The sequence below is a fragment of the Cervus canadensis genome, chromosome 14, assembly GCF_019320065.1.
Source record: "Cervus canadensis isolate Bull #8, Minnesota chromosome 14, ASM1932006v1, whole genome shotgun sequence".
In the NCBI taxonomy this organism is placed as follows: domain Eukaryota; kingdom Metazoa; phylum Chordata; class Mammalia; order Artiodactyla; family Cervidae; genus Cervus; species Cervus canadensis.
This window is the reverse complement of record NC_057399.1, coordinates 123,126-145,526: the sequence shown is the minus strand read 5'-3', so window position 1 is coordinate 145,526 and position 22,401 is coordinate 123,126. Positions and strand designations below refer to the sequence as shown.

The following is a 22,401-nucleotide window of genomic DNA, read 5'->3' as shown; positions in this document are numbered from 1 at the left end:
TAGACACATTTTATAGATGAGGAAATGGAAGCTCGGAGAAGTGAAATCATTACGCCAAGTCACACAGCTAGAATATAGAGGGAGCACAGGAATTCACACCCAGATGTGTCCCACACCCAAGCTCTGCTGGCTCTGTGAGCTGACAACCAAACAGCCCAGAGGCCAAACAACGGCCATGGAAAAAAACCTAACTGCCCCCCTTTTGTTTTTTGGCTGCGCTGGGTCTTTGCTGCAGCACAAGGGGCTTTTCAACATTGCATGTGGGCTCCTCTAGCTGGGGTGCACGGGGTTAGTTGCTCCACGGCATATGGGATTTTAGCTCCCTGAGCAGGGATTGAATCTTCATCCCCTGCATTGCAAGGGAGATTCTTAACCACTGGACCACCAGGGAAGTCCCCTCACCCATTCATCTTTAATCAGACGAACAAAGGCAGTCACCCAACAAGTAGCAGTAGCCCCATCTACAAACAAGGGGATATCAATAAATGAGAGCAATCAACAGGTATCTACTGAACGGAGGTAGGTGCAAAAATGAGCTAAGCCATCAGGCAGTGAGCAGCTGACAGCGTCTGAACAGGTGAAGAGATGGCAGGAGGGTACAAGAAACAAGAAGAATAAGAAGGCAGAAAGTCATGTCTCCCCACCCTTCTCCACCTCCACAACCCTGACCATGTCCGAACACTTCTGGATAATACCATGATCTCCTCCTGCCTGGTCTCCTTACCTCCTTCCCTCCAGTCCAGTCTCCATTCAACAACCGGGGGGAATTTCCAAAATTGCAGATGAGACAATGCTAATCCACTAGTTAAAAGCCTTTAGGGAGGGACTTCCCTGGCAGTCCAGGGGTTAAGACTTCACCTTTCAAACCAGAGGGTGCAGGTTTGACCCCTGGTCAGAGAACTAGGGTCCCAAATGATGTAAGGTCCTGCATGTTGCAACTAACACTTAGTACAGCCAAATAAATAAGCACACGTATCTTTTAAAGTCTAGGGTCTCCCTTGGTGGTCCAGTAGCTAAGGCTCTGCACTCCCAGTGAAGGGGGCCTGGGTTTGGTGCCTGATCAGGGAACTGGATCCCACATGCCGCAACTAAGACCCAGCACAGCCAAATAAATACATGCTAAAAATAACAATAATAAAAGGTTTAAAAAATAAAATACGAGTGTTTAGTGGATTTCTCCAGCCAAACTCCTAGTCTGGCCCACAGGGGCTCTGTGGTCTGGCCTTTACCTGCTTCTGACTCTCCCCTCTAGCGACTTTCCTTCCTACAGTTCTCAGGATTAGTGAAAGCCCCCAGACTCTCTCCACGCGCCTGTCTCCTCTGCCGGAAATACCCCTTACCCCCACCACTCCCACGACTCCCCGGCCCCACCCGTGTTGCCTTACTGTTGCTACCCGCTCGCCTCTGGCACTACTGTTAGCCAAACTGAAAATGCCGCAAGGGCAGGGGTTGTGTCTGAGGGTCCACGCTGCGTTCCCACCACCGAGCACTTAGCCCAGCGCTGAATGAACAAACAAGAGAATGAATTTGTTCGAGGGAACTGCTAACAGGCAAGGAGCGGAAAGTTGGCAAGAGAAGCAGAACCAGATGGTGTGAGCAGGGTGCATGGCAGCTGAGCGGCCAGCCGTGAGAGCTCTGCCTAGAAGAACAAGGAAGCCAGCAGGACACTGACAAGATAAAATGGGTAATTTCAGGCTGGGTAATGGGGGTTCGACGAGAAAGAGGGTAGAGGCGGGCAAAGCAGCTGTGAGAATAAGTTGTTAGAAATCAAGCTGTGAAAGAAAGAAGAGAAATTAAGCGTGAGAGAAGGTGAAACATAGAAGTTACCTTGGAGACAAGAATTCAACATCTCCAAAACTCTAAACTCACTTGCACGTGCCAAAGTTGCTCCTCGCTCTGAAACCAGTAACACCTGCCGGTGCATACACAAGTGCCCAGAGAGAAGCCCCGCACTCGCTCACTCGCTCACTCCCACCCAAACCCAGTGAGCTCTTAAATCTGAACACTTCTGTTTCCATGAGCCTGTTCCCTTCATTATCCCATCTCCACTGCCTCACTTTGGCTCTCTTCATTTCTCATCACAGAACTTATCAGTTCAAAATTGTGCGTTGCTTCCGATTTGCTTTTAGAATATCTATTTATTTATTTGGCAGCGCTGGCTCTTAGTTGTGGCATGCGGGATCTAGTTCCCTGACGGCAGATGGAAGCCAGGCCCCTGGCATTTTGAGCGTGGAGTCTTAGCCACTGGACCACCAGGAAAGTCCCACTTCTAGGATAAAATTCAAACTCAGCATGGCCTACAGGACACCTTCACTGTCTGCCCCTGGCCTCTCCCCCAGCCCCACTCTCCTTCCCACTAGTCCCCTGTTAGAATTAGCATGAAAGCTTGCAGATTCTAAAATTCACTGTGCTCTCTTCCCTCTGCAACTGCTGTCTTTTTTACTTCACTTGATCACCTCTCCTTCTTAACCTGGCTGACCTCAAGATCTGTCTCACGCATTACCTCCCCCAGGAAGCCCTCCCTACGGCCCAGCCCTGGCCTAAGTTCCCCTGAGTGCCCATAATAGCAGTGTGTAACCCTGCCTTGCCACAGGGCGACTATTCACATCTGATTCTCATTGTTTGATGGTGTGTTCCTTGAAGGCAAGACTGTCTTTAATCTTGGTGCTTCCTTTACCTAGCATAGTACCTGGCACAATACCCGGTCAATTAATTACTTGATTTAAAAAAGGAGAAGCAAACTTGGCAACTTCAAGAGGGTCTCAAAAGAATAAAGAATCAAAGGTCACCTGTAGGTTTGAATCCAGGACTTCAGGGCAATGGTGGTTTCATTCATATAATGAAAAGCTAAATTTGGAAGGTCAAGAAAGCAATGAATTGATTTAAATATGGTATTTTTCAGGTGTGTGTGTCTAGGTGGATACACTTTGGATTTAAAAAGGAAAAAAAAAAAGCAAGAGAAAATAAAGAAGGACTTATAAGCCTCCTGAATAACATAAACAAGAAAGTCAAACTCTGGGTATGGTCTTGATATTATTTGGACTAAGAAAAGTGCAAAAAGACCCCAGTGAACAACAACAACAGATGGCCGTTCCCAGAGGGAGAGAAGACAAAATGAGGTTATTCTCACCAAGAGTTACGGTCCCAAGTTCTTCAAAGATACTCTTCGCCAGAGCCTCCGTCTCTGCCATCAGCTGAGATATGATGCATTTAAATTTGTCTGTAGTCCGTGATTCCACTTTCCTGAAAACTAGAGCCGTCAAAGGAAAGTTAGTATTTCTCAGGAAGAACACATCATAGGTGAAAGCAGGTGTCTCAAACCTTTCTCAGCCTTTGTCACTTCCTCCGTAAAGCCTGAGGCCCCAAGCTCACAGGCATCTGAACGATGAAACGAATACTCAAGACACCTTGCAGCCACTGCCTAGTGTTTAATGCACTCATTCTAACACTCTTCATGGTCCAGGTCTAATTCAGCTTCTTTTTAAAAATAATTTTATTTATTTATTTTTGGCTGTGCTGGGTCTTCATTGCTGCATGGGCTTCTCTCTAGTTGTGGCGAGCAGGGCCTACTCTCCAGTTGGGGTTCGTGGGCTTCTGATTATGGTGACTTCTTTTGTTGAGGAGCACAGCATGTCCCCAGGGCATGCGGACTTCAGCAGTTGGCTCAGTAGCCGCGGCTCCCACGCTCTAGAGCTCAGGCTTAGTCGTTGTGGTTCAAGGGCTTAGCTGCTGCATGTCATGCGGGATATTCCCGGGCCAGGGATTGAACCCGTGTGTCCTGCATTGGCAGGCGGATTCTTTACCACTGAGTCACCGGGGAAGCCCTCAGGCAAATTTTAGATTCTAGCTTTCCACATGCGTATCTGGTGAAAGAGGTCAAAATTAAGAGGCCTGGGAGCTGGGAGTCCTCAGTCACACTTCAGACTCTGCAATCAAAAGCTCTGAGGCCTTTGGCGAGCACCTCAACTTTCCTGGGACTGTTTTCTCCCCTCAAAATTGCCCCGCTGCTGCTTTTTCATCACCAAGTCATGTCCAACTCATTCATGACCCCACGGACTGTAGCCCTCCAGGCTCCTCTATTCATGGGATATCCCAGGCAAGGATCCTGGAGGGTTTGCCATTTCCTTTCCCTAATTCAACTTGTTACTCGGGCTTTCCTGTTAACTCAATACAGAGCTCTTGCTCTGACTAGGCTGATATCCATCTTGTTTCTGCAAATACCATATTTTAAGCCCTGTCTCTGTTCTTTGATCTTCTCCCTTCCCACCCAATCCCCAGGGGTGTTCACAATGTTCCAAATATTCATTTTTGCAGTATCCACAGAACATGCTGTGTTCTGGTGATAGCTGAAAAGAACATGCTCTGCGCTCCAGAGAAGGCTGTCTTCTTAGGAGAGAAAGATACACAAGCCAGGTGACCAGGCAGAGAGCTGTGACACGGTATGTGCAAAGTGCCATGGACCACGGGAGGCTTCTCTCATTCTTCCCGGGGCAGCAATGTCATCGGATAAATAGGGGAAGAGGCAGGGAGGAGGGAGCACAGTCATATGCAAAGGCTGGGATGGACAAAGCTTAGAGAGAGAATACACATGCCTCCTCCATCTGAGGAGCCCAGAGAAATGCAACTTGGTTGGGTTTGTGGGAGGTAAAAGAGATGAAGATCAGAGCATGGGAAAGACCAGATGATAAAGAAATTTGTGCCTGTCCAACTCTTTGCAACTCTTTTGGACTGTAGCCCACCAGGCTCGTCTGCCCATGGGATTTTTCAGGCAAGAATACTGGAGTGGGTTGCCATTTCCTTCTCCGGGAGATCTTCCTGACCCTGGGACCAAACATGCATCTTCTGTGTCTCCTGCATTGGCAGGCAGATTTTTTTTTTTTTTTGCTGCTGAGCCATCGAGGAAGCCCAAAGAAATTTGTATTCGACATCAAAAGTTGTAGGTTGAGTACCTTGTCTAAATTCCTTATAGCCAGCGCCCTGACTGTCTTAAGTGTGTTTGTTCTGCCTTGTACTCATTTGGTTGTATGCCATTTAGAGAGCAAGGGGTGAAGTTATATGTGTCTTCCGTACCCTCTCTCCCTTGCTGGGTTAGTATAGCATCGATATTCAAGAAATATCAATCTTTGTTAGTCAATCTTGGTAATCAAATCATATTCTGATCTTTTGAGAAAAGACAGGATGAGTTCAGATACTTTCACTTCAACCAAAATTCCAGATACATATTCAAATAATGGATAGGAACTCAGTATCATCCTCAGGCACAGAAGGCGGGAAGGACCGAGCCACGTACATGCTAAGGTGTTCTCAGCACCTCTCTCACTGCCAGTACCTTAGTTACGTTTTATGGAAATGAACAGTAAGAATGATTGCTTTCTACAGGCCACTCCTGAGCTTCGCTGGGGAGAGAAGCTGGAAATATGATTATTCTCCAAGTTTGCAGTTAAATATTTTCCTCTAAACAGAAAAAGGGTAAAAATTCAGTGTTCATCTACATGACCCTGAACTAAGAATAGCAGAGGGTAACAAAGTCCCAAAGGGCTTGTGACTGGATCCCACTTACACTTCTGGGGCTTATAAACAACCTCCTCCAGTTCCTCCAAGTTGTCTCTGACAGTTGTTACCACTGATGTGTCGAGAGAAGCACACACTTTGCAGATATATTCTGTGGCTTCGGCTGTATTTTTGGCATCTCCAACGGCAACTGAGGCAGTCAGCCCAATGACCTGTGAGGAGCATTCCAAATTGTCAGATGTCTGGGAAATAGCAAGATGTTTCCACAATCCCTCATGTAACTCTTTCCTGCTAAAGTAGGGTTTTTATTTTTAAAACTAACTTCAGATAAAGAACAAGAACATTACTTTTCTTTTCTGACATTCTCTACGACATCAAAAACGGAAAGGTCCCCATTAGGTGAAGCACTGAGTAGATGCAGGAGCCACTGCCCAGCAGCTGAACACAGATCAGCACAGAAGCCCAGAGAAGGAACCCTTTCCGGCAGGACTTCTCTGTCTTTACCCTCGTTTGCCCCGTGACACACGCAACAATACACTGAAAAGGGCAACGACTAAAATCAGACATGCGCCCATTTCAGTCTCAGCCGTGTCACATGGCTGGGTGTCTTGGACAAAAGTCTTCATCTCTCTGTAAAGCTGGAAAACTTTAGCCATTTAAACTGGAAGTTGTGTGACATAGAGAACGGACTTGTGGTTGCCGAGGGAGAGAGCAGTGGGGGCGGGCTGGACGGAGTTTGGGATTAGCAGATGCAAACTACTATATATAGGATGGATAAACAGCAATGTCCTACTGTATACACAGGGAACTATATTCAATATCCTGTGATAAACCATAATGGAAAAGAATATGAAAAGAATGTATATATATATATATATAAAATGGAATTGCTTTGCTGCACAGCAGAAATTAATACAACACAAATTAATATTATAAATCAAATAGGCTTCAATTTTTAAAAAATGACAGCTTCAATTTTTAAAAAGTGATTAACTTCAATTTTTAAAAAAATGGTAGCTGGGTGAGTTCAATAAGATGACATTTGTAAAGAATTTAGTTTAATGGTCTTCTAATAAATACTTATTTCTTCCTCTAATAGTCACTCAAATATTGAATGACTGAATGAATCATTCAAATAAACAAGGAATCTAGTTAACTATCAATTTTACTCTAAAAAACTGAAAGAGTGTGATTTCTACTAAATTCTGTCTGAATTTTGGGCACCATACTGGATTTCTTCTCACCCGTGCTTCCTAAATGGTTAATTGTTAAGCCTAGAGAATGCAACACGAATGTGAGACAGGTGAACCAGAGGCATGGTTTCCAACCTCATTCGGCCTCAGTAACACCAGGCCGTCCATCTGTGTTCCTCTCAGTTGTGTCTCCCGTTTCAAATTTTCTCAACGCTCCTGAGCTCCCACCTCCATTCTCATCTTGATTTTTCTCAGTGAACCATCTCTCTTTCCTTCATTCAAGAGAAAACGCCAGGGATTCCATACCCTTCCTGCCCCCATCTATAAACTATTCTCTGTCTTGACTCCTCTCAGCCCCTCCCCTCTGATGACACCAAAAATAGCGTCTCGTCCGCTCTCCTGCACTAATCCATCTACTCATCCCACACCCTCTGGTCTCTCCTGGCTTCCTGTTCTGTCAGTCATTCCCTCTGTCCCATCCTGCCCCTCTGGTGGCTATCCACAACTTCATACTCTGCACTCAGGCAATATTAAGAACGTCATGATTCTTGGGGATTCCCTGGCAGTCCAGTGGTTAGGACTCAGCATATCCACTGCTGTGGCCTGGGTTCAATCCCTGGTTGGGGAACTAAGGTCCCCGTAAGCTATACAGCACAGCCAAAAAGAAACAAAAACAAAAAACTTAAGCTTCTCGAGCCCCTATGCACTTTCATACCCCTGTGGCTCTAGACACACAGTAGCCTTTACTGAAAACCATCCAGCTATTTTCCTTGTAAACTATTGTTAGTTTTTACCTATCCTATCTTCTATTAGGTCTCGCTTTACTTTCATAGCACATTTAAGATCGTTTTGATCTCTTTTCTGTACAACTCCATTGTCTGTTATTACCATAAATTATGACATAATTCTCACATATTTGGCTCCCCACAAAACTTAAGCTGCTTGAAGGCAAGGACTATCTTTTTATATTTGTGACCCAGTGCCTAGCACAGGGCATGACACATGGAGGTACCTAATACATATTTGTTAAGTGAATAAATGAATGAATCAATCAAAATTAACCTAAAGAGTTGTACAGTATGCAAGGATCTAAGAAGGACATCCTCGATATGGCCACAAGGGTAAGTAAATAGGATTTAGAAAGAAATCCATCTGACTTTGGACATACCTGGGGCAGTGAGTCTGAAGATCCTCCCAGTTTCTGATCTAGATAATTAAACATAATCATATTATATGGATGGTGTTTATTGGTGTTGTGGCATTCATCAAATATCATCAAAGTAAAGATGGAGAGTGATGGAACAGTCCCATTTTTAAGGCTGTTCACAAGAATCTGTGGTGTTAAAATGATGATGTCATTGTTCTCAATAATCTGTTCCACAGAGACATTGTCAGCTGTCGCTCCAGAAATGCCTGCAACTTTGTACCTGGAAGATGACAGAAATGTCCCATTAGTAGCCATGACATGAATAAGGAACCACAAAGATCAGAATGTCAATTAAATTCTCCCTAAGTCCAAAAGGAATGGATTTGCAGAAAAGCTAAGTTCTTGGAGCAAAGCCTGACACATAGTAAAGTGAAAAAAGTGAAAGTGTTAGTCGTGTCAGACTCTGCTACCCGTGGACTGTAGCCTGCCAGACTCCTCCGTCCATGAGATTCCCCAGGCAAGAATGGGGAGTGGGTAGCCATTCCCTTCTCCAGGGGATCGTCTCGACCCAGGGATGGAACTAGGATCTCCTGCATTGTCGGTAGATTCTTTACTGTCTCTGACATATAGTAAGTGATCAATAAATGTAATCGAGGAAGAATTGCTAGTATTAATAGAATATATTCCATGTGGCACCTGCAGATACAGAGGACCGACCATAATTCTTTCAAGCCACCATGAAAGAAAATAGAAAAGAGTAATATTAAATAAATTATAAAATAATTTAAAAAGTTAAATGTGCCATTTAAATATAAAATTTATCTTAAGTCATTTACTCACTCTACAAGAGCTAATCAAAGGAGTTTAGGATTTCAGGTGTATCCATGAAGGAGTTATATCTAAATTATAAAAAAGCTTAATCTACTATAAGTTTTTTGAATCATGGTTTTCCAAAAGCAAAACAAAGCAGAAAACACATCGGTTACATGACCTAGAGAAAAAGGAGCTGGACCAACTCATACTTACCCAAGTCTTTCAAAATGTTTTGAGAAGACAGATTTCTGCTGTTCATACACTGGGAGTTGAACAGCAAAAAAGACAACTTTCCCCTTTCGTCCTTGCGGAAATTTCTTAAGATGATGTTCACATATAAGAAGTGAAACAAAGGTTTTTCCACAACCTTTTAACATATAAAGAGAAAGACAACAGACAAGTAAACAGATGATGGGGGTGGGTTAACAACTGAAGAACTTTCACTCTGACTCAAACACCAAGCTGCTTCCTAGGTAACATGCACTTGCACACAGCCAGGGACTGCAGGAAGCTAAAAGAAAGCATTTTCTCTACTTCCTCCTGTCCCTGAAAACAGGAGACTCCATGAATAGAATGGTTTTTTCAAAAGATAAATGGAACAATGAGACAATTGAAACTTGCCTACTTGGTCCCAGTGAAAAAAAGGAAGCAAACAGAGAAATAAACTATTTCAGTAATTGCATCTGCTTACCAGTAGGAGCACATATTATTGTGTTCTTTCCCTTCTGAGCGGGTAAAGCAAGCTCTAGTTGGTAATTTCTTGGTTTCAATGGGCTATAAGTTGGAGGCACTCCTGTAATACAACAGAAACTAAGTTAGCAAATAGTGACCACTCTGAGGAATCAAGTCAACACTATCTTCCAAAGGACAAGAAATATGACTCTAGCAAGAAACACCTCATTTAAGAAAGTTTAGGATTCTTATTTCTAATTAACCATTCCAGCTTCTGCACTGATTTGAAATACAGAATTCTCCCTCAATAGCAAAGTACCAATGGCAGGAAGGAAAATAGGAAAAAAAAAACCCACAAAGATTTCTTTCTGAAATCATCATGGAAGCCTAATCAGGAGAAACTAAAGCAAGAATGGCCTGCTGCTGCTGCTAAGTCACTTCAGTCGTGTCCAACTCTGTGTGACCCCATAGACGGCAGCCCACCAGGCTCCTCTGTCCCTGGGATTCTCCAGGCAAGAATACTGGAGTGGGTTGCCATTTCCTTCTCCAATGCACGAAAGTGAAAAATGAAAGTGAAGTTGCTCAGTCGAATACAGGGCAAAACAGATCGCCACGGGTTAAAGGAAATGCTGTGAGACAAAACAACAACAAATCCTTCTAAGATCTTTGAAAAACACCAAACTGAATTACCAAACTCCAAACTAATCTCTTACCAACAAGCAACCATGCTTTATAATTCCGCAGGCTCTCACATGATATTCTCTCTTAACGGAATCAGAAGTTTCAAAAAAAAATCAGAGGTATCTCACTAACAGATAAGCGTACAGAATGTTAAAAGCTAGAAAGACCTTGGAAATCATCTATTGAGTCTAACCTACCTATTTTAAGGTAAATGGAAATTTCTAAATGGTTAACTGAGTTTGCTAAGGACCTTTACCTGTCAGAAAACTTAAAGCAATTGACATTCACTGATTTTATTCTGGAGTGACAAAAATATGTATCATTTTGTTGCAGAAACAGTCCATCAATTCTCACCTTTTGTTCTTATCCTCAAATCACATCCTTCTTCCAACACTTCTTTATTGATCCTATTTTTTTTCTCTGATGCCCTTTTATAAATAACGCTTTACTTAATTTATTATGCTGCATTCTGGTCTCCTCATGAAAATATGCTTCTAGAAACATGAAGTGGGCCTTATAGGGACACAGTTAACTCATAGTGCCTTTGTGTGAATTAGAGAAAGGACTCCCTTTTGGAGGATATAGCCCCTCACTGCACTGCGTTGGCAAACAATGCAGGCTGGATCTCACCCCAGCTCAACCTCTAGGGCCCACACATTTGTACAGTGCACACACTTATCAACATACATTGCAGCCCTGGGATTTTTTTTTTTTTTTTTTTCATTTATTTTTATTAGTTGGAGGCTAATTACTTTACAATATTGTAGTGGTTTTTGTCATACATTGACATGAATCAGCCATGGAAACTGAACAAGTGATTTACAAAGAGCAGAAGTATTTCTTTAGAAAGCAGGGTCGATTTCAGATGTCACGGGCATTGAGCTTCTGGGAGGACTCTATTTGCATTTTCAATGTAGACATGCACATCCTTAGTGATAAAAAAAAGACCAAAAAGGAGAAGGGAAAAAAAAGGAAGAAGCTGGCAAGCGCTATGGCAGGGAGAGAATGGTACTTCTAGTTGTAGGGGAAAATATCTGTTTTAACACATATTCTCTTTTCGTTCTGATTTTTCCTTAAAAACCTTTTCATTAGGCTATGACTTTTGGCACTGTAAGACATGACCCCACACGAAATACCTCAAGAACATCATTACAGAGAACGAACAATGCTGAGTACCTGAAGGACAGGAATTCTGGCTAAGATTCTGGTTTTCTGGTTCTTCTTTGTAGACAATCTGTACGTCCAAAGTTTTCATTTCATCATCCTCAAGATCTTTCATTTGAATAGTTTCTGCACCTTTATGAAAACAAAACACATCTTATAATCTCTATCTGATTATGATCCTGATGGTGAAAGCCCTACAAAGAGGTCATAAAATTTTAAACTTCCATTACAATATCTCATAAGCTTTCCCTCTACCTTTTAAAACAACTAAACAAATCTTTTTGAATTTGAAATCTCGATTTGAAGCCTGAACTCCAGAGTTGGTTAGGACTTTATTATTCACAGTGTGGAAGACAGACCAGAAACTTCTTTAGGAGCTTGTTGGAAATGCAAACACTTGAGCCCCAACTGAATCAGAAGCTTCATTTTAACAAGATCCCTAGGTGATCCACAACCACACCAAAGACAAGCCCTATTAGCAGAAACACGCTTGTCTTCCATTCCTGACCCGACCCAAGACACCAGATGTGTATTTAGACAGATAATTTCTGAAACAATTATAATCTTAAAGAAGACTCTGAAAGGCTAAGACCAGACCTCAGATGGTTTACCAAACTCAGCCTTTAAGATAATGCTCCGAGAAGATGTTATTAGCTTCAGGAAGCCAAGTGATAGCTCAGCCACTTAATCAAAACAGACTCTTCCTTTTAATCTTGTTCTAGTTTGGTTCCAGATGGATTCTAGGCAAGAGAACCACCAGATAGTGTCTCAGATGATTCTGTTCTGAAAAGGCAGTGAGTTGTGCAGTTTGAACCTTTAACTCTAGAATTTTCAAGCTATTTCTCTCAGCATTTAAACCCAGAGAGTGAGCTCAGACTCTGCCTTTCCCCCAAATACTCTGGGCAGATAGGCTAATTCTGGATGAAAGGGTTTGTCCTGATCCATTTTCAGGGGATATATACAACCCAACTAATTCTGTAGACAAAAAACCACCTACCTCCCAGAACTCAACTTCACACTGGCCTCTCACTAGAGATATAGCTAAGAGTATTTGAAGGGGAAAATGTTTCTGACAGTAAGTGAAAAGCAGGTAGGAATGTAAGAAGCTCCAAGCAGAACTATGAAGAGGGCCTCTTTTCAGACCCTCACACCCTTCCGAATATCCTACCTTTCTCTACCATCCACAGTTCGCTGAACTTGCTCTCTTCTTTCTCCAATGCAAGTTTCAAAGTTTTGGGCCAGTTCTCCTTGTCTGATCTGAGAAGGCATTCAACCATTTTCTCTGCACCTGCCATCAGCCCCTTGTTGGAACTTATCTAAGGAAGACAATTGCAGTGGACTGATCAGGTGTTTCAAAAGTTTTCATCTTATGAGTTTTTACTGAAGAAACATCAATTCAAATACTATCAAATTTAAAATCATTGTATACTCTGGTTCACTAGGTCTCTTTCATGACTGTTTTTGCCCCCATGCAACTTGATCTTTTAAGACACACTTCCCTTTATCCTTGTCCTCTTACACATGATATCACCATGTCAGGCCATGAGTTCTTACCTCCTCTGAGATGTTATTGTATTAACATCAGCTATATCAGGAAAACAAACTATTTCACACCTATTCAAAATATGGCTATACTGGCATAGGCATATTTGGAAGGATATAACAAAATATTAATGAATAGTTTTTTCTCGATAGTGAGACTTACATGGTTCTTATTATTAATCATGATAATTAAAATTCACTGAGCAATTACTATTATGTGCCAGAGATATGTAAGCACTTTACATATATTATCTCATTCAAAGCCTATAAAAATACCTTACTTATTAGTTAGTACTTTATTAGGTACCATTATTATTCCCATTTTATACAGGAAACAGAGACTTAGAGAAACTAAATGTGCCCAAGATCACACCACTAGTAAGTGGCTGAGCTTGGATTAACAAAATTGGTTTGTGTCCAGAGACTGAATACTTAACCACTGGAGTCCACAACCTTTTTTCTTTTTATTTGCTAAACTGTTTGATTTTATTTAAATTTGTAGAAAACATTATTCACAAAAGTAATAAAGTAATTTTAACTGAAAATAGGGCAAACCTGAAAAGACACAAATTGATTACTCAGATCACAAATAAAAGTATCCTTCTAGGTAACTGTGCCTTAGATTTGAGGACTTTAGTAAATTTTAATGATCTTGCTCAGTTCTAAAATAACATAGGAAACAGAAGACATTCCTCATGGTCAAATTTTCCCCAAAATTCAATATTTAATATTAATTAAAATACCTGAATAATTTCTTCACATTCCTGATTAATTAAACATCCAGATATTTCAGGAAGGATATCTTCCGGATTGATTGTGGTTTTAAATTCTGGTTGTAAACGCTTTAAAAGTAATCTATACTCCTCCAATTTTTCAATTTTTTGGAAATCCCAACTTTCAATGGCTTCATAAAGTCCAGAATAACCTGCAAAGTAGGAAAAAAATAGGGCTCTTAGGACACCAACTAAAAAAATATGTTGAGATTAAGATCATAGAAATCACTTTTGAATGTATTGTGAGAGAACTGAAAACAACTGTAAATCACTTCCATTATTTATGATCTTTCAAAAAGAAAATTCAATATTCATTTTAGGCACCCCACATTTCAGGTGGAACTAGTGGTAAGAACCCTGGGTTCAATCCCTGGGTCAGAAAGATACCCTGGAGAAGGGAATGGCTACCCACTCCAGTATTCTTGTCTGGAGAATCCCATGGACAGAGGAGCCTGGCCGGCTACAGTCCATGGGTTGCAAAGAGTTGGACACAACTGAGTGACTAACACTTTCACTGAGAATAAATTTGAAGTCTTATTATGTGGTCTTAGTAAGATGTCTTCCTTCCAAGGTACCCCATGGACTTCACCTACAATCTCTGATTTGCCTTTCAATTGAGTCAAACCATCATGCTAAGTATCTTCTCAGTGCAAAGCAGTAAAAAGTGCAAAAAGAAATATAAATGTCAATTCCTGCCCCTCAGGGCCTTACCAAGTAAGTACAATGGGAAATTTGAATGAAAAAATTATTTCCAACTAGAATTATCCAGGAATGCTTGGCTCTAAGTTTCTCTTCAGAGAACCACCAGGCTTGTCTGACTATAAGGCCCACACTCTTTTCATCGGGCTATAAAGACCATATCAGCACATATGAAGCTATTATCCAGCTTAATACCTGGAATATTCCAGTACCTTTGTGGGTGTGTGTCTCCTCTCTCTCACTCTTCTATCTTCCTGCAAAGATACCACTATCCGGTATTTGATTTATCACTCTTGATTTCTTTGAATAGTTGTGTGGCATATGCTCAATTCTCTAAAGAATACATGTTTAGTTCAAGCTTGCTTGAAATGTTTTAATTATATTCTTCACTAAATGCAATTTTCTCTGACGTTTAAAAAGTTTAATATTACACTTCTAAGCTTCACCTGTGCTGTCATCTGTAGCTATGTTCATACATCTCCATTGCAGGATAATCAACTTGTGTGAATATCACAAAATGTATTTATCCATTCTCTTCCTGAAGGATACTGGGGTTGCTTCTAGCTTTGTTTCTTTGCTTGCTTGTTTTTGGCATTACCAACTGATTATAGTATGAACATTCTTTGTAAGTGTATTCTGGAATATATGTGTTAAGAATTTTTCTGGGCATATACTTAATAGTGAAACTGCTGGAGAGAAGGAGAGCTGTAACTATAGGAGCTGATGCCGATTGTTTTTCAAAATAGTTGTAGCATTTACACTCCCTATTGTCATCTTTAAATTTTCCTATTATTAAAAATCCTCTTCAAGCCTTCCCACTGTTGGACTTTCTAGATTTTGCTAATTATGTTTCTAATTTACAACTTCCTAATTGCTAATTGGGCAGAGAATCTTTTCTCCTGTTTATTAACTTTTCATGTTTCCTATTCTTTGAAGAGTCAGTTCACATCTTTTGCCCTGTAAATATTTTTTTTTTCCTAATTGACTTTAAGCCTTTTAAATATATCGTGGAAACTAATTCTTTCGTGATAATGTAGTTTGAAAATATCCTCCGCCAGTCTGTCACTTGTTTTTTCACTTTCTGTATAGTATTTTTTGATAAACAGATACTCTTAATTTTAATGTCCTCAAATTTATCAATCTAGGTTAATGTTTTAATGTCTTATCTCATAAATCCTGTCATACCCTAAGGTCAGAAAAATGCTCTTCTGTATACTAATCTAAAATAGTTAAACTTTTGCTATCATGAATTAAGTCTTGAATTCCTTTGACTTATTGTGTATTTGCAAGTGTATGTATGTACATGGAATGAGGTTAAGGAAGACAAGTTTATTTGTATCCACATGGATATGAAAGTTAGGGTTTGCCTGGTTTTTAACATTATCCCATTTTAAATGGCCCACTGCAATGTATCAAAAAGTCCCTCCTTTCTGAATAATCCTCTTTTCCCGGTGATCTCCAGTACATCAGAGTTCCATAAATATATGAGTCTCATTGAAGGCTCGCCATTCTGTCTCATTGGTCAGTTGTTCAATACCAGGGCCAGCATCACACTGCATCAATGCCTATGACTTTTAACAGATCTTGATATCTAAAAAAGGAACCCCCAACCTACTGAATTCTTCTTTAGAAGTGCACTGACTATTCTTGGGTCATAATTCTTCCACATACAGTTTAGAATCTGCTTGTCAAGTTCATAAAGAAGAATGCGGGATTTTTGTTTAGAATTGTATTGAATGCATCACTCAATGTAGGGAGCACTGACGCTTTTACGGTCCTCCTCTCTATGTGCACAGGTATATGCCTCCACTTAGCTTGGACTTTTTTTTTTTTCTCGGCTTTGCCGCACAGCTTGCAGGATCTCAGTTCCCAAACCAGGGACTGAATCCAGGCCATGGCAGTGAAAGAGTTCTAACCATTCGACCACCAAGGAATTCCCTAGAATTTCTTTATATTTTTTCAAAAACCTTTTAGCATTTTCTCTATTCAGACTCCACACATCTTTGGCTAGATGTATTGCTAAATATATTGTAACTTTTGTTACTATTAGAACTGGTATCTCATTTTGGATTACATTTGCCATTTTTCCCAGTGGGTGGAAATACAACTAATTTTTGTATACTGATCTTAAATCCAATAAACTTGTTAAACTGTCCCATTAGTTGTAATAACCTCTCTGTAGATTCCTTTGGAAATTTCAAGTAGGCAGTTATAGCATCTGCCTGAAAATAGTCTTTACATTGCTTCAGATTAAGAGACATAAACTAAATGTGGATACTTATAAACTAATAGAATTTCACCTTTACAGAATCTTTAAACAGTCAAGTACTATACTCTGATTTGTGAGTAAAAAGAATGAACTAACCTGCTTGGTGAAGGGCATCCAGAAAGCCGCGGAACCAGCCTTCCTCCTGGAGCTCCAATAGGATCTGGAGGAAAAGTGAAGCAGCCTCTGTGGGCCCCTTGTTGTTTTTCTCGGCCTGAATATTCTGCACAACATCTACAAACAGAGGCAAGAGGGACTCATCAAACTGCAGAACCGCTAATCATTGGAGGGAAGACCCCTAATCATTGGAGGGCAGACCACTAATCATTGCAAGGGTTGTCAGATCTTCTCCAGTGGGGCTGGGGATTCACAGCAATGGAAGGACCTGCAGGAAAGCAGCAAGTTCTCTGTCTTGGTCAATCATACCCATTCTTCACTGCCCCCCACCCCTACCCCCAGCCTCTCTGGAAACTTCTACTCTCTGTTGTAGAAGTCTGGACACACGCTGGAGGGCAGTTCTTAAGAAAATGAGTTTCTTAAAGATGTTTGCAAGAGTCTCCCCTTAACAAGTGAGAAGTCAAGGTAGCACCAGGTTAAGTAGAAAAACCATGGCTTCTTCTAACATTTGAATGTTTCTTGTTCAAAAGTCTGAATTAATCACAGGACTAAAAGGGCGTGAGGATAGGACCACTTCTGTCATCAGTGACAATTACAGTGGACACAGCAACCAGCAAATCTGGAAAACTCAGCACTGGCCACAGGACTGGAAAAGGTCAGTTTTCATTCCAATCCCTAAGAAAGGCAATGCCAAAGAACGCTCAAACTACCGCAAAATTGCACTCATCTCACACGCTAGTGAAGTAATGTTCAAAATTCTCCAAGCCAGGCTTTAACAGTACATGAACTGTGAACTTCCAGATGTTCAAGCTGGATTTAGAAAAGGCAGAGGAGCCAGAGATCAAATGGCCAACATCTGTTGGATCATCGAAAAAGCAAGAGAGTTCCAAAAAAACATCTACTTCTGCTTTATTGACTATGCCAAAGCCTTTGACTGTGTGGATCACAATAAACTGTGGAAAATTCTGAAAGAGATGGGAATACCAGACCACCTTATCTACCTCTTGAGACATCTGTATGCAGGTCAGGAAGCAACAGACAGAACTGGACATGGAACAACAGACTGGTTCCAAATCAGGAAAGGAGTATGTCAAGGCTGTATATTGTCACCCTGCTTATTTAACTTCTATGCAGAGTACATCATGAGAAACACTGGGCTGGATGAAGCACAAGCTGGAATCCAGATTGCTGGGAGAAATATCAATAACCTCAGATATGCAGATGACACCACCCTTATGGCAGAAAGCGAAGAACAAAAGAGCCTCTTGGTGAAAGTGAAAGAGTAAAGTGAAAAAGTTGGCTTAAAGCTCAACATTCAGAAAACTAAGATCATGTCATCTGGTCCCATCACTACATGGCAAACAAATGGGGAAACAGTGACTGACTTTATTTTTTGGGCTCCAGAATCATTGTGGATGGTGACTGCAGCCATCCGCAATTAAAAGACACTTGCTTCTTGGAAGAAAAGTTATGACCAACCTAGAGAGCACATTAAAAAGCAGAGACATTACTTTGCCAACAAAGGTCCGTCTAGCCAAAGCTATGGTTTTTCCAGTAGTCATGTATGGATGTAAGAGTTGGACTATAAAGAAAGCTGAGCACCACAAAGAACTGATGCTTTTGAACTGTGGTGTTGGAGAAGACTCTTGAGAGTCCCTTGGACTGCAAGGAGATCCAACCAGTCAATCCTAAAGGAAATCAGTCCTGAATATTCATTGGAAGGACTGATGCTGAAGCTGAAGCTCCAGTACTTTGGCCATCTGATGCGAAGAACTGATTCATCTGAAAAGACCCTGAAGCTGGGAAAGATTGAAGACAGGAGGAAAGGGGGACAACAGAGGATGAGATGGTTGGACGGCATCACCAACACGATGGACATGAGTTTGAGTAAGCTCCAGGAGTTGGTGATGGACAGGGAAGCCTGGCATGCTGCAGTCCACGGGGTTGCAAACAGTCGGACACGACTGAGTGACTGAACTGAACTGAACTGAACAGCAACCAGAGTTAGAATGAACAGAGGTCCTTTCTTGGTCCTTTTCCCAGGCTTTTGCTAAGACGTGTAAAAAACTTAGTAAACAGAAATCACAATGGAGCCAGGAGACCAGAAGGGGGCGCTCTCATGCCCTGCGCCCATAGCAGAGCCCAAGAGGAAGAAGTCAGACTTTTCTTTCCTGGCAAGGACTGAGCCAAGGAAAAGCCACTGACTGTTTACTACAGCCCCTCCCAGCCTCCTTTTCTCCTCTATAGAAGTGTTCTTCCTTTGCCCTGCATGTGGGACCTGCATGTGGCTGCCATGATTGCACATCCCAGACTGCAGTTCTCTGATGATCCTGAAAAAGTTTGTCTTTGCTGGAGAAATATCTGGCAGTCTATTTATTTCAGGTGAGCAGGTGGTAGGAAATATGGTAGAAAAGAAAAGGCAGAAGGAGCTAAAGAAAACACAGTGAGGCCAGGTAACAGACAACTATCCACCAACCAGCTGGTGGTCTTACTCATTTTGCACAGTAACTCCACGTCTGGGCTGATAACCAAACCATTACCTTCGTATGACGTGATATTTGATAATTTTCCCCACTGTCGAAGCAAAGCGAAGTCAGTTGCTCAGTTGTGTCAGATTCTTTGCGACATCATGGACTGTAGCCCACCACGCTCCTCCATCCATGCGATTTTCCAGGCAAGAGTACTGGAGTGGGTTGCCATTTCCTTCTCCAGAGGATCTTCCCGACCTAGGGATTGAACCCAGGTCTCCTGCATTGTAAGCAGATGCTCTACCGTCTGAGCCACAAGGGAAGTCCTATTGTCAGTGGGATGTAAATTCTAAGGGAGTAATTCCAATTGTCTGGCAGGTTAACCTCTGTATTCTCAGAGTTTAGAAGACCTAGTACTCAATGTACACTTAACAAAGGTATGCTGAATGAATGTAAGAAGACAGGAAGGAACGCCTCCCTTTTCTGCCAAGGTCTATGCAACAATAAAACAAACCCTTTTAAAGTATAAAATTCAATGGCTTTTAGAGATATAAATCCATTACCACTATATAATTTTACTGCCTTTTTATTACTGTAGAAAGAAATCTTATACCCATTAGCAGTCATTCCCCACTTCCCCTGTGGTAACTATGGATTTGCCTATTTTGGACATTTCATATGAATGGGATCATAGAGTATGTGGTCCTCATGGCTGGGTTCTTTCACTTAGCATAATGTTTTCAAGGTTCATCCATGTTGTAATCATGTATCATATTTAATCCTTTTCCCTGCTGAATAATAATCCAGTGTATGGATACACCAGTTTTGTCTATCTATTCATCAGTTAATGGGCATTTAGGTTTCTACATTTTTTTCTTTTATGAACAGTAATTCTATAAGCGTTCATGTACAAGTTTTTGTGTGGACATATATATTCATTTCTCTTAAGTACATATACAGCTAGGCACAAGATTGCTGAGTCTTAAGGTCACATTCTGAAGCCTGGGGTTAGGATTTAACCAAAAGAGCTGAGAAAACAAGATGGGGGAGGGACAGATAATTTAATCAGTGTAACAGAAAACAGGAAAAGTGGGGTGAAAAGCAAAGAGTTGATGTGATAAAATACAAAGAAATGAACAGGAAAGATGTAAACCAACTACATGAAAACAGCTGCCTATGGGGCAGGACTTGAAGTAAAAACTCTAGGGTATTGTTAACATTCAAAAATAAGATAATATTATACACAGTATTTTTAAGCTTGCTTTTAAAAAATTATTTATTTCTGGCTGCACTGGGTCCTCATTGCTGCATGGGCGGCTCTCTAGCAGCAGAGAGTAGGGGCTACTCTCTAGTTGTGTGGAGGCCTCTCACTGCAGTGGCTTCTTTTGTTGGAGCACAGTCTAGGCACACGGGCTTCAGTAGTTGCAGCAGGAGGCTCAGTAGTTGTGGCTCTCCGGCTCTAGAGCACAGACTCAACAGCTGTGGCCCACGGGCTTAGCTGCTCCGCGGCACGTGGGATCTTCCCGGATCAGGGACTGAATCCATGTCTCCTGCACTGGCAGGCAATTCTTTACCACGGAGCTACCAGAGAAGCCCTCAAGCTCACTTTTTAAACTTACCTCTTGGGGGTTTTTTTGTTTTGTTTTATGAGGGGTTTATTGTCTTTTTTTTTTTTTTAAGGTTTATTCAAAGAGATACATACTTCACAGAAACTTTTGGTATTTTTATTGTGATGTATTATAACTATAAAGTTAATATATATTAAAAAATAATCCCACCTATGCACTCCCATAAGCACACTATGGTTTTCCATCAACACAGTCATCACACTTTTATTAGCTATTGTTCAGTTACCTGACTTCACATATGCACTCTAATCTCAGAGTAGAACCATTCTTATTGATCCTTCATTTCCTAAAAGGATGCTTCCTATTAACTATTATGTGTAGTAGTATGTGTTAATGCTAGCCAATGCTAGCCTCAGGCCTGACACACACCTTAACTGGTGCTAAGTTGCTGGTTATTAAATCAGTATACTAATACTTGAAAGAAGGGGATTCATATCATTGTTAGTGTTTGACTTTTTGGAGCATTTCTAGAAGAGACAGATGTCTTGCATGGCTTACATTCTTCAAGGGCCCCAACTACTCTGTGGCCATTAGGATGTTATTTTGTTACTTGTCTCTGAGCATAGCAACAAAGTGGGAGTCCTTTGTGTTGGTGGTATTCTTTCACTCCTCACTCCACAACCTGTGCTTTGCTTTTTCAGAGCAATTAGCACTCAAGTTACCTGTCAGCTTTAATACAGTTTCCAAAAACTGACTCACATCAGGAAAGTTATGTAGGCGTTTGGAGCAGACTCCCTCTTTCACCTCACTCTTTCCAGGCAGCCCCCTCCCTTCTCTTCTCCCCAAGGCTCTGCCTACCCCTGGCACAAAGTACCTCAATACAAATCTGTAAAATGGCCATTATCCATCATCATGGGACTCAAATGCTGTGCGGAAACACCTGAATTGAAGCCTAAAGCCGTTCACTCCAGTGAGTCGTGCTCCTCTCATAATTTGAAAAGATACATGCACCCCAGTATTTATTACAGCACTATTTACAGTAGCCAAGACATGGAGGCAACCTAGATCTCCAATGACAGAGGAATGGATTAAAAAGATATGGGACATACATACAATGGAATATTACTCAGCCATAAAAAAGAATGACATAATGCCATTTGCAGCAACATGGATATACCTAGGGATTATCATACTAAGTGAACTCAGACAGAGGAAGACAAATATCATATCACTTATATGTGGAATCATAAAAATGATACAAATGAACTTCTTTACAAAACAGAAACAGACTCACAGACCATGAAAACAAACTTATGGTTCCCAAAGGGGAGAGGTGGGGGAGAGATAAATTAAGAGTCTTGGATTAGCATATACACACTACTATATACAAAACAGGTAATCTATGGAGCACCCACTGGATAGTGCCTAGAACTCTGCTCAATATTCTGTGATAACCTATATGAGAAAAGAATCTGAAAAAGAATGGTATAGGTATATCTGAATGGTATAGGTGGTATATATAGGTATAACTGAATCACTTTGCTGTACATGAAACTAATGCAACATTGTAAATCAACTATAACCAATATAAAATAAAAATCAAATTTATAAAAGTTTTCCAGTTATCTGCTGATAAGATCAAGATCTGGCAGAGTGAGTCTCAACTTCTTTCGGAGTACAGCACTTTCTTATCATTTGTGTGCTTCGGTCCTCACCTGTCTCCACCAACCCCTTGGACTTTAAAGTATTTTAAGGAAGGGCTTGTATCTTATTCTGAATCTCTGATA

The 22,401-nt window shown here is 41.2% G+C and overlaps 2 protein-coding genes across 2 annotated transcripts in view; one reads left to right on the top strand and one right to left on the bottom strand.

Moving 5' to 3' along the window:
- Positions 1-22,401, top strand: part of LOC122452766 (antiviral innate immune response receptor RIG-I-like) — a 145,555-nt gene that overhangs the window by 20,493 nt on the left and 102,661 nt on the right. The gene's annotated exons all lie outside the window — the stretch shown is intronic.
- The window catches only part of DDX58 (DExD/H-box helicase 58), a 32,060-nt gene that overhangs the window by 8,829 nt on the left and 830 nt on the right, over positions 1-22,401 (bottom strand). Inside the window, exons 2-10 of the mRNA XM_043487314.1 lie at positions 16,561-16,695; positions 13,467-13,648; positions 12,350-12,497; positions 11,194-11,313; positions 9,356-9,457; positions 8,878-9,031; positions 7,873-8,131; positions 5,561-5,723; positions 3,131-3,250 (exon numbers count right to left, since the gene is read on the bottom strand). Of these exons, the coding sequence (XP_043343249.1) occupies positions 3,131-3,250; positions 5,561-5,723; positions 7,873-8,131; positions 8,878-9,031; positions 9,356-9,457; positions 11,194-11,313; positions 12,350-12,497; positions 13,467-13,648; positions 16,561-16,695 (1,383 nt within the window). The remainder of the gene's footprint in view (positions 1-3,130; positions 3,251-5,560; positions 5,724-7,872; positions 8,132-8,877; positions 9,032-9,355; positions 9,458-11,193; positions 11,314-12,349; positions 12,498-13,466; positions 13,649-16,560; positions 16,696-22,401) is intronic.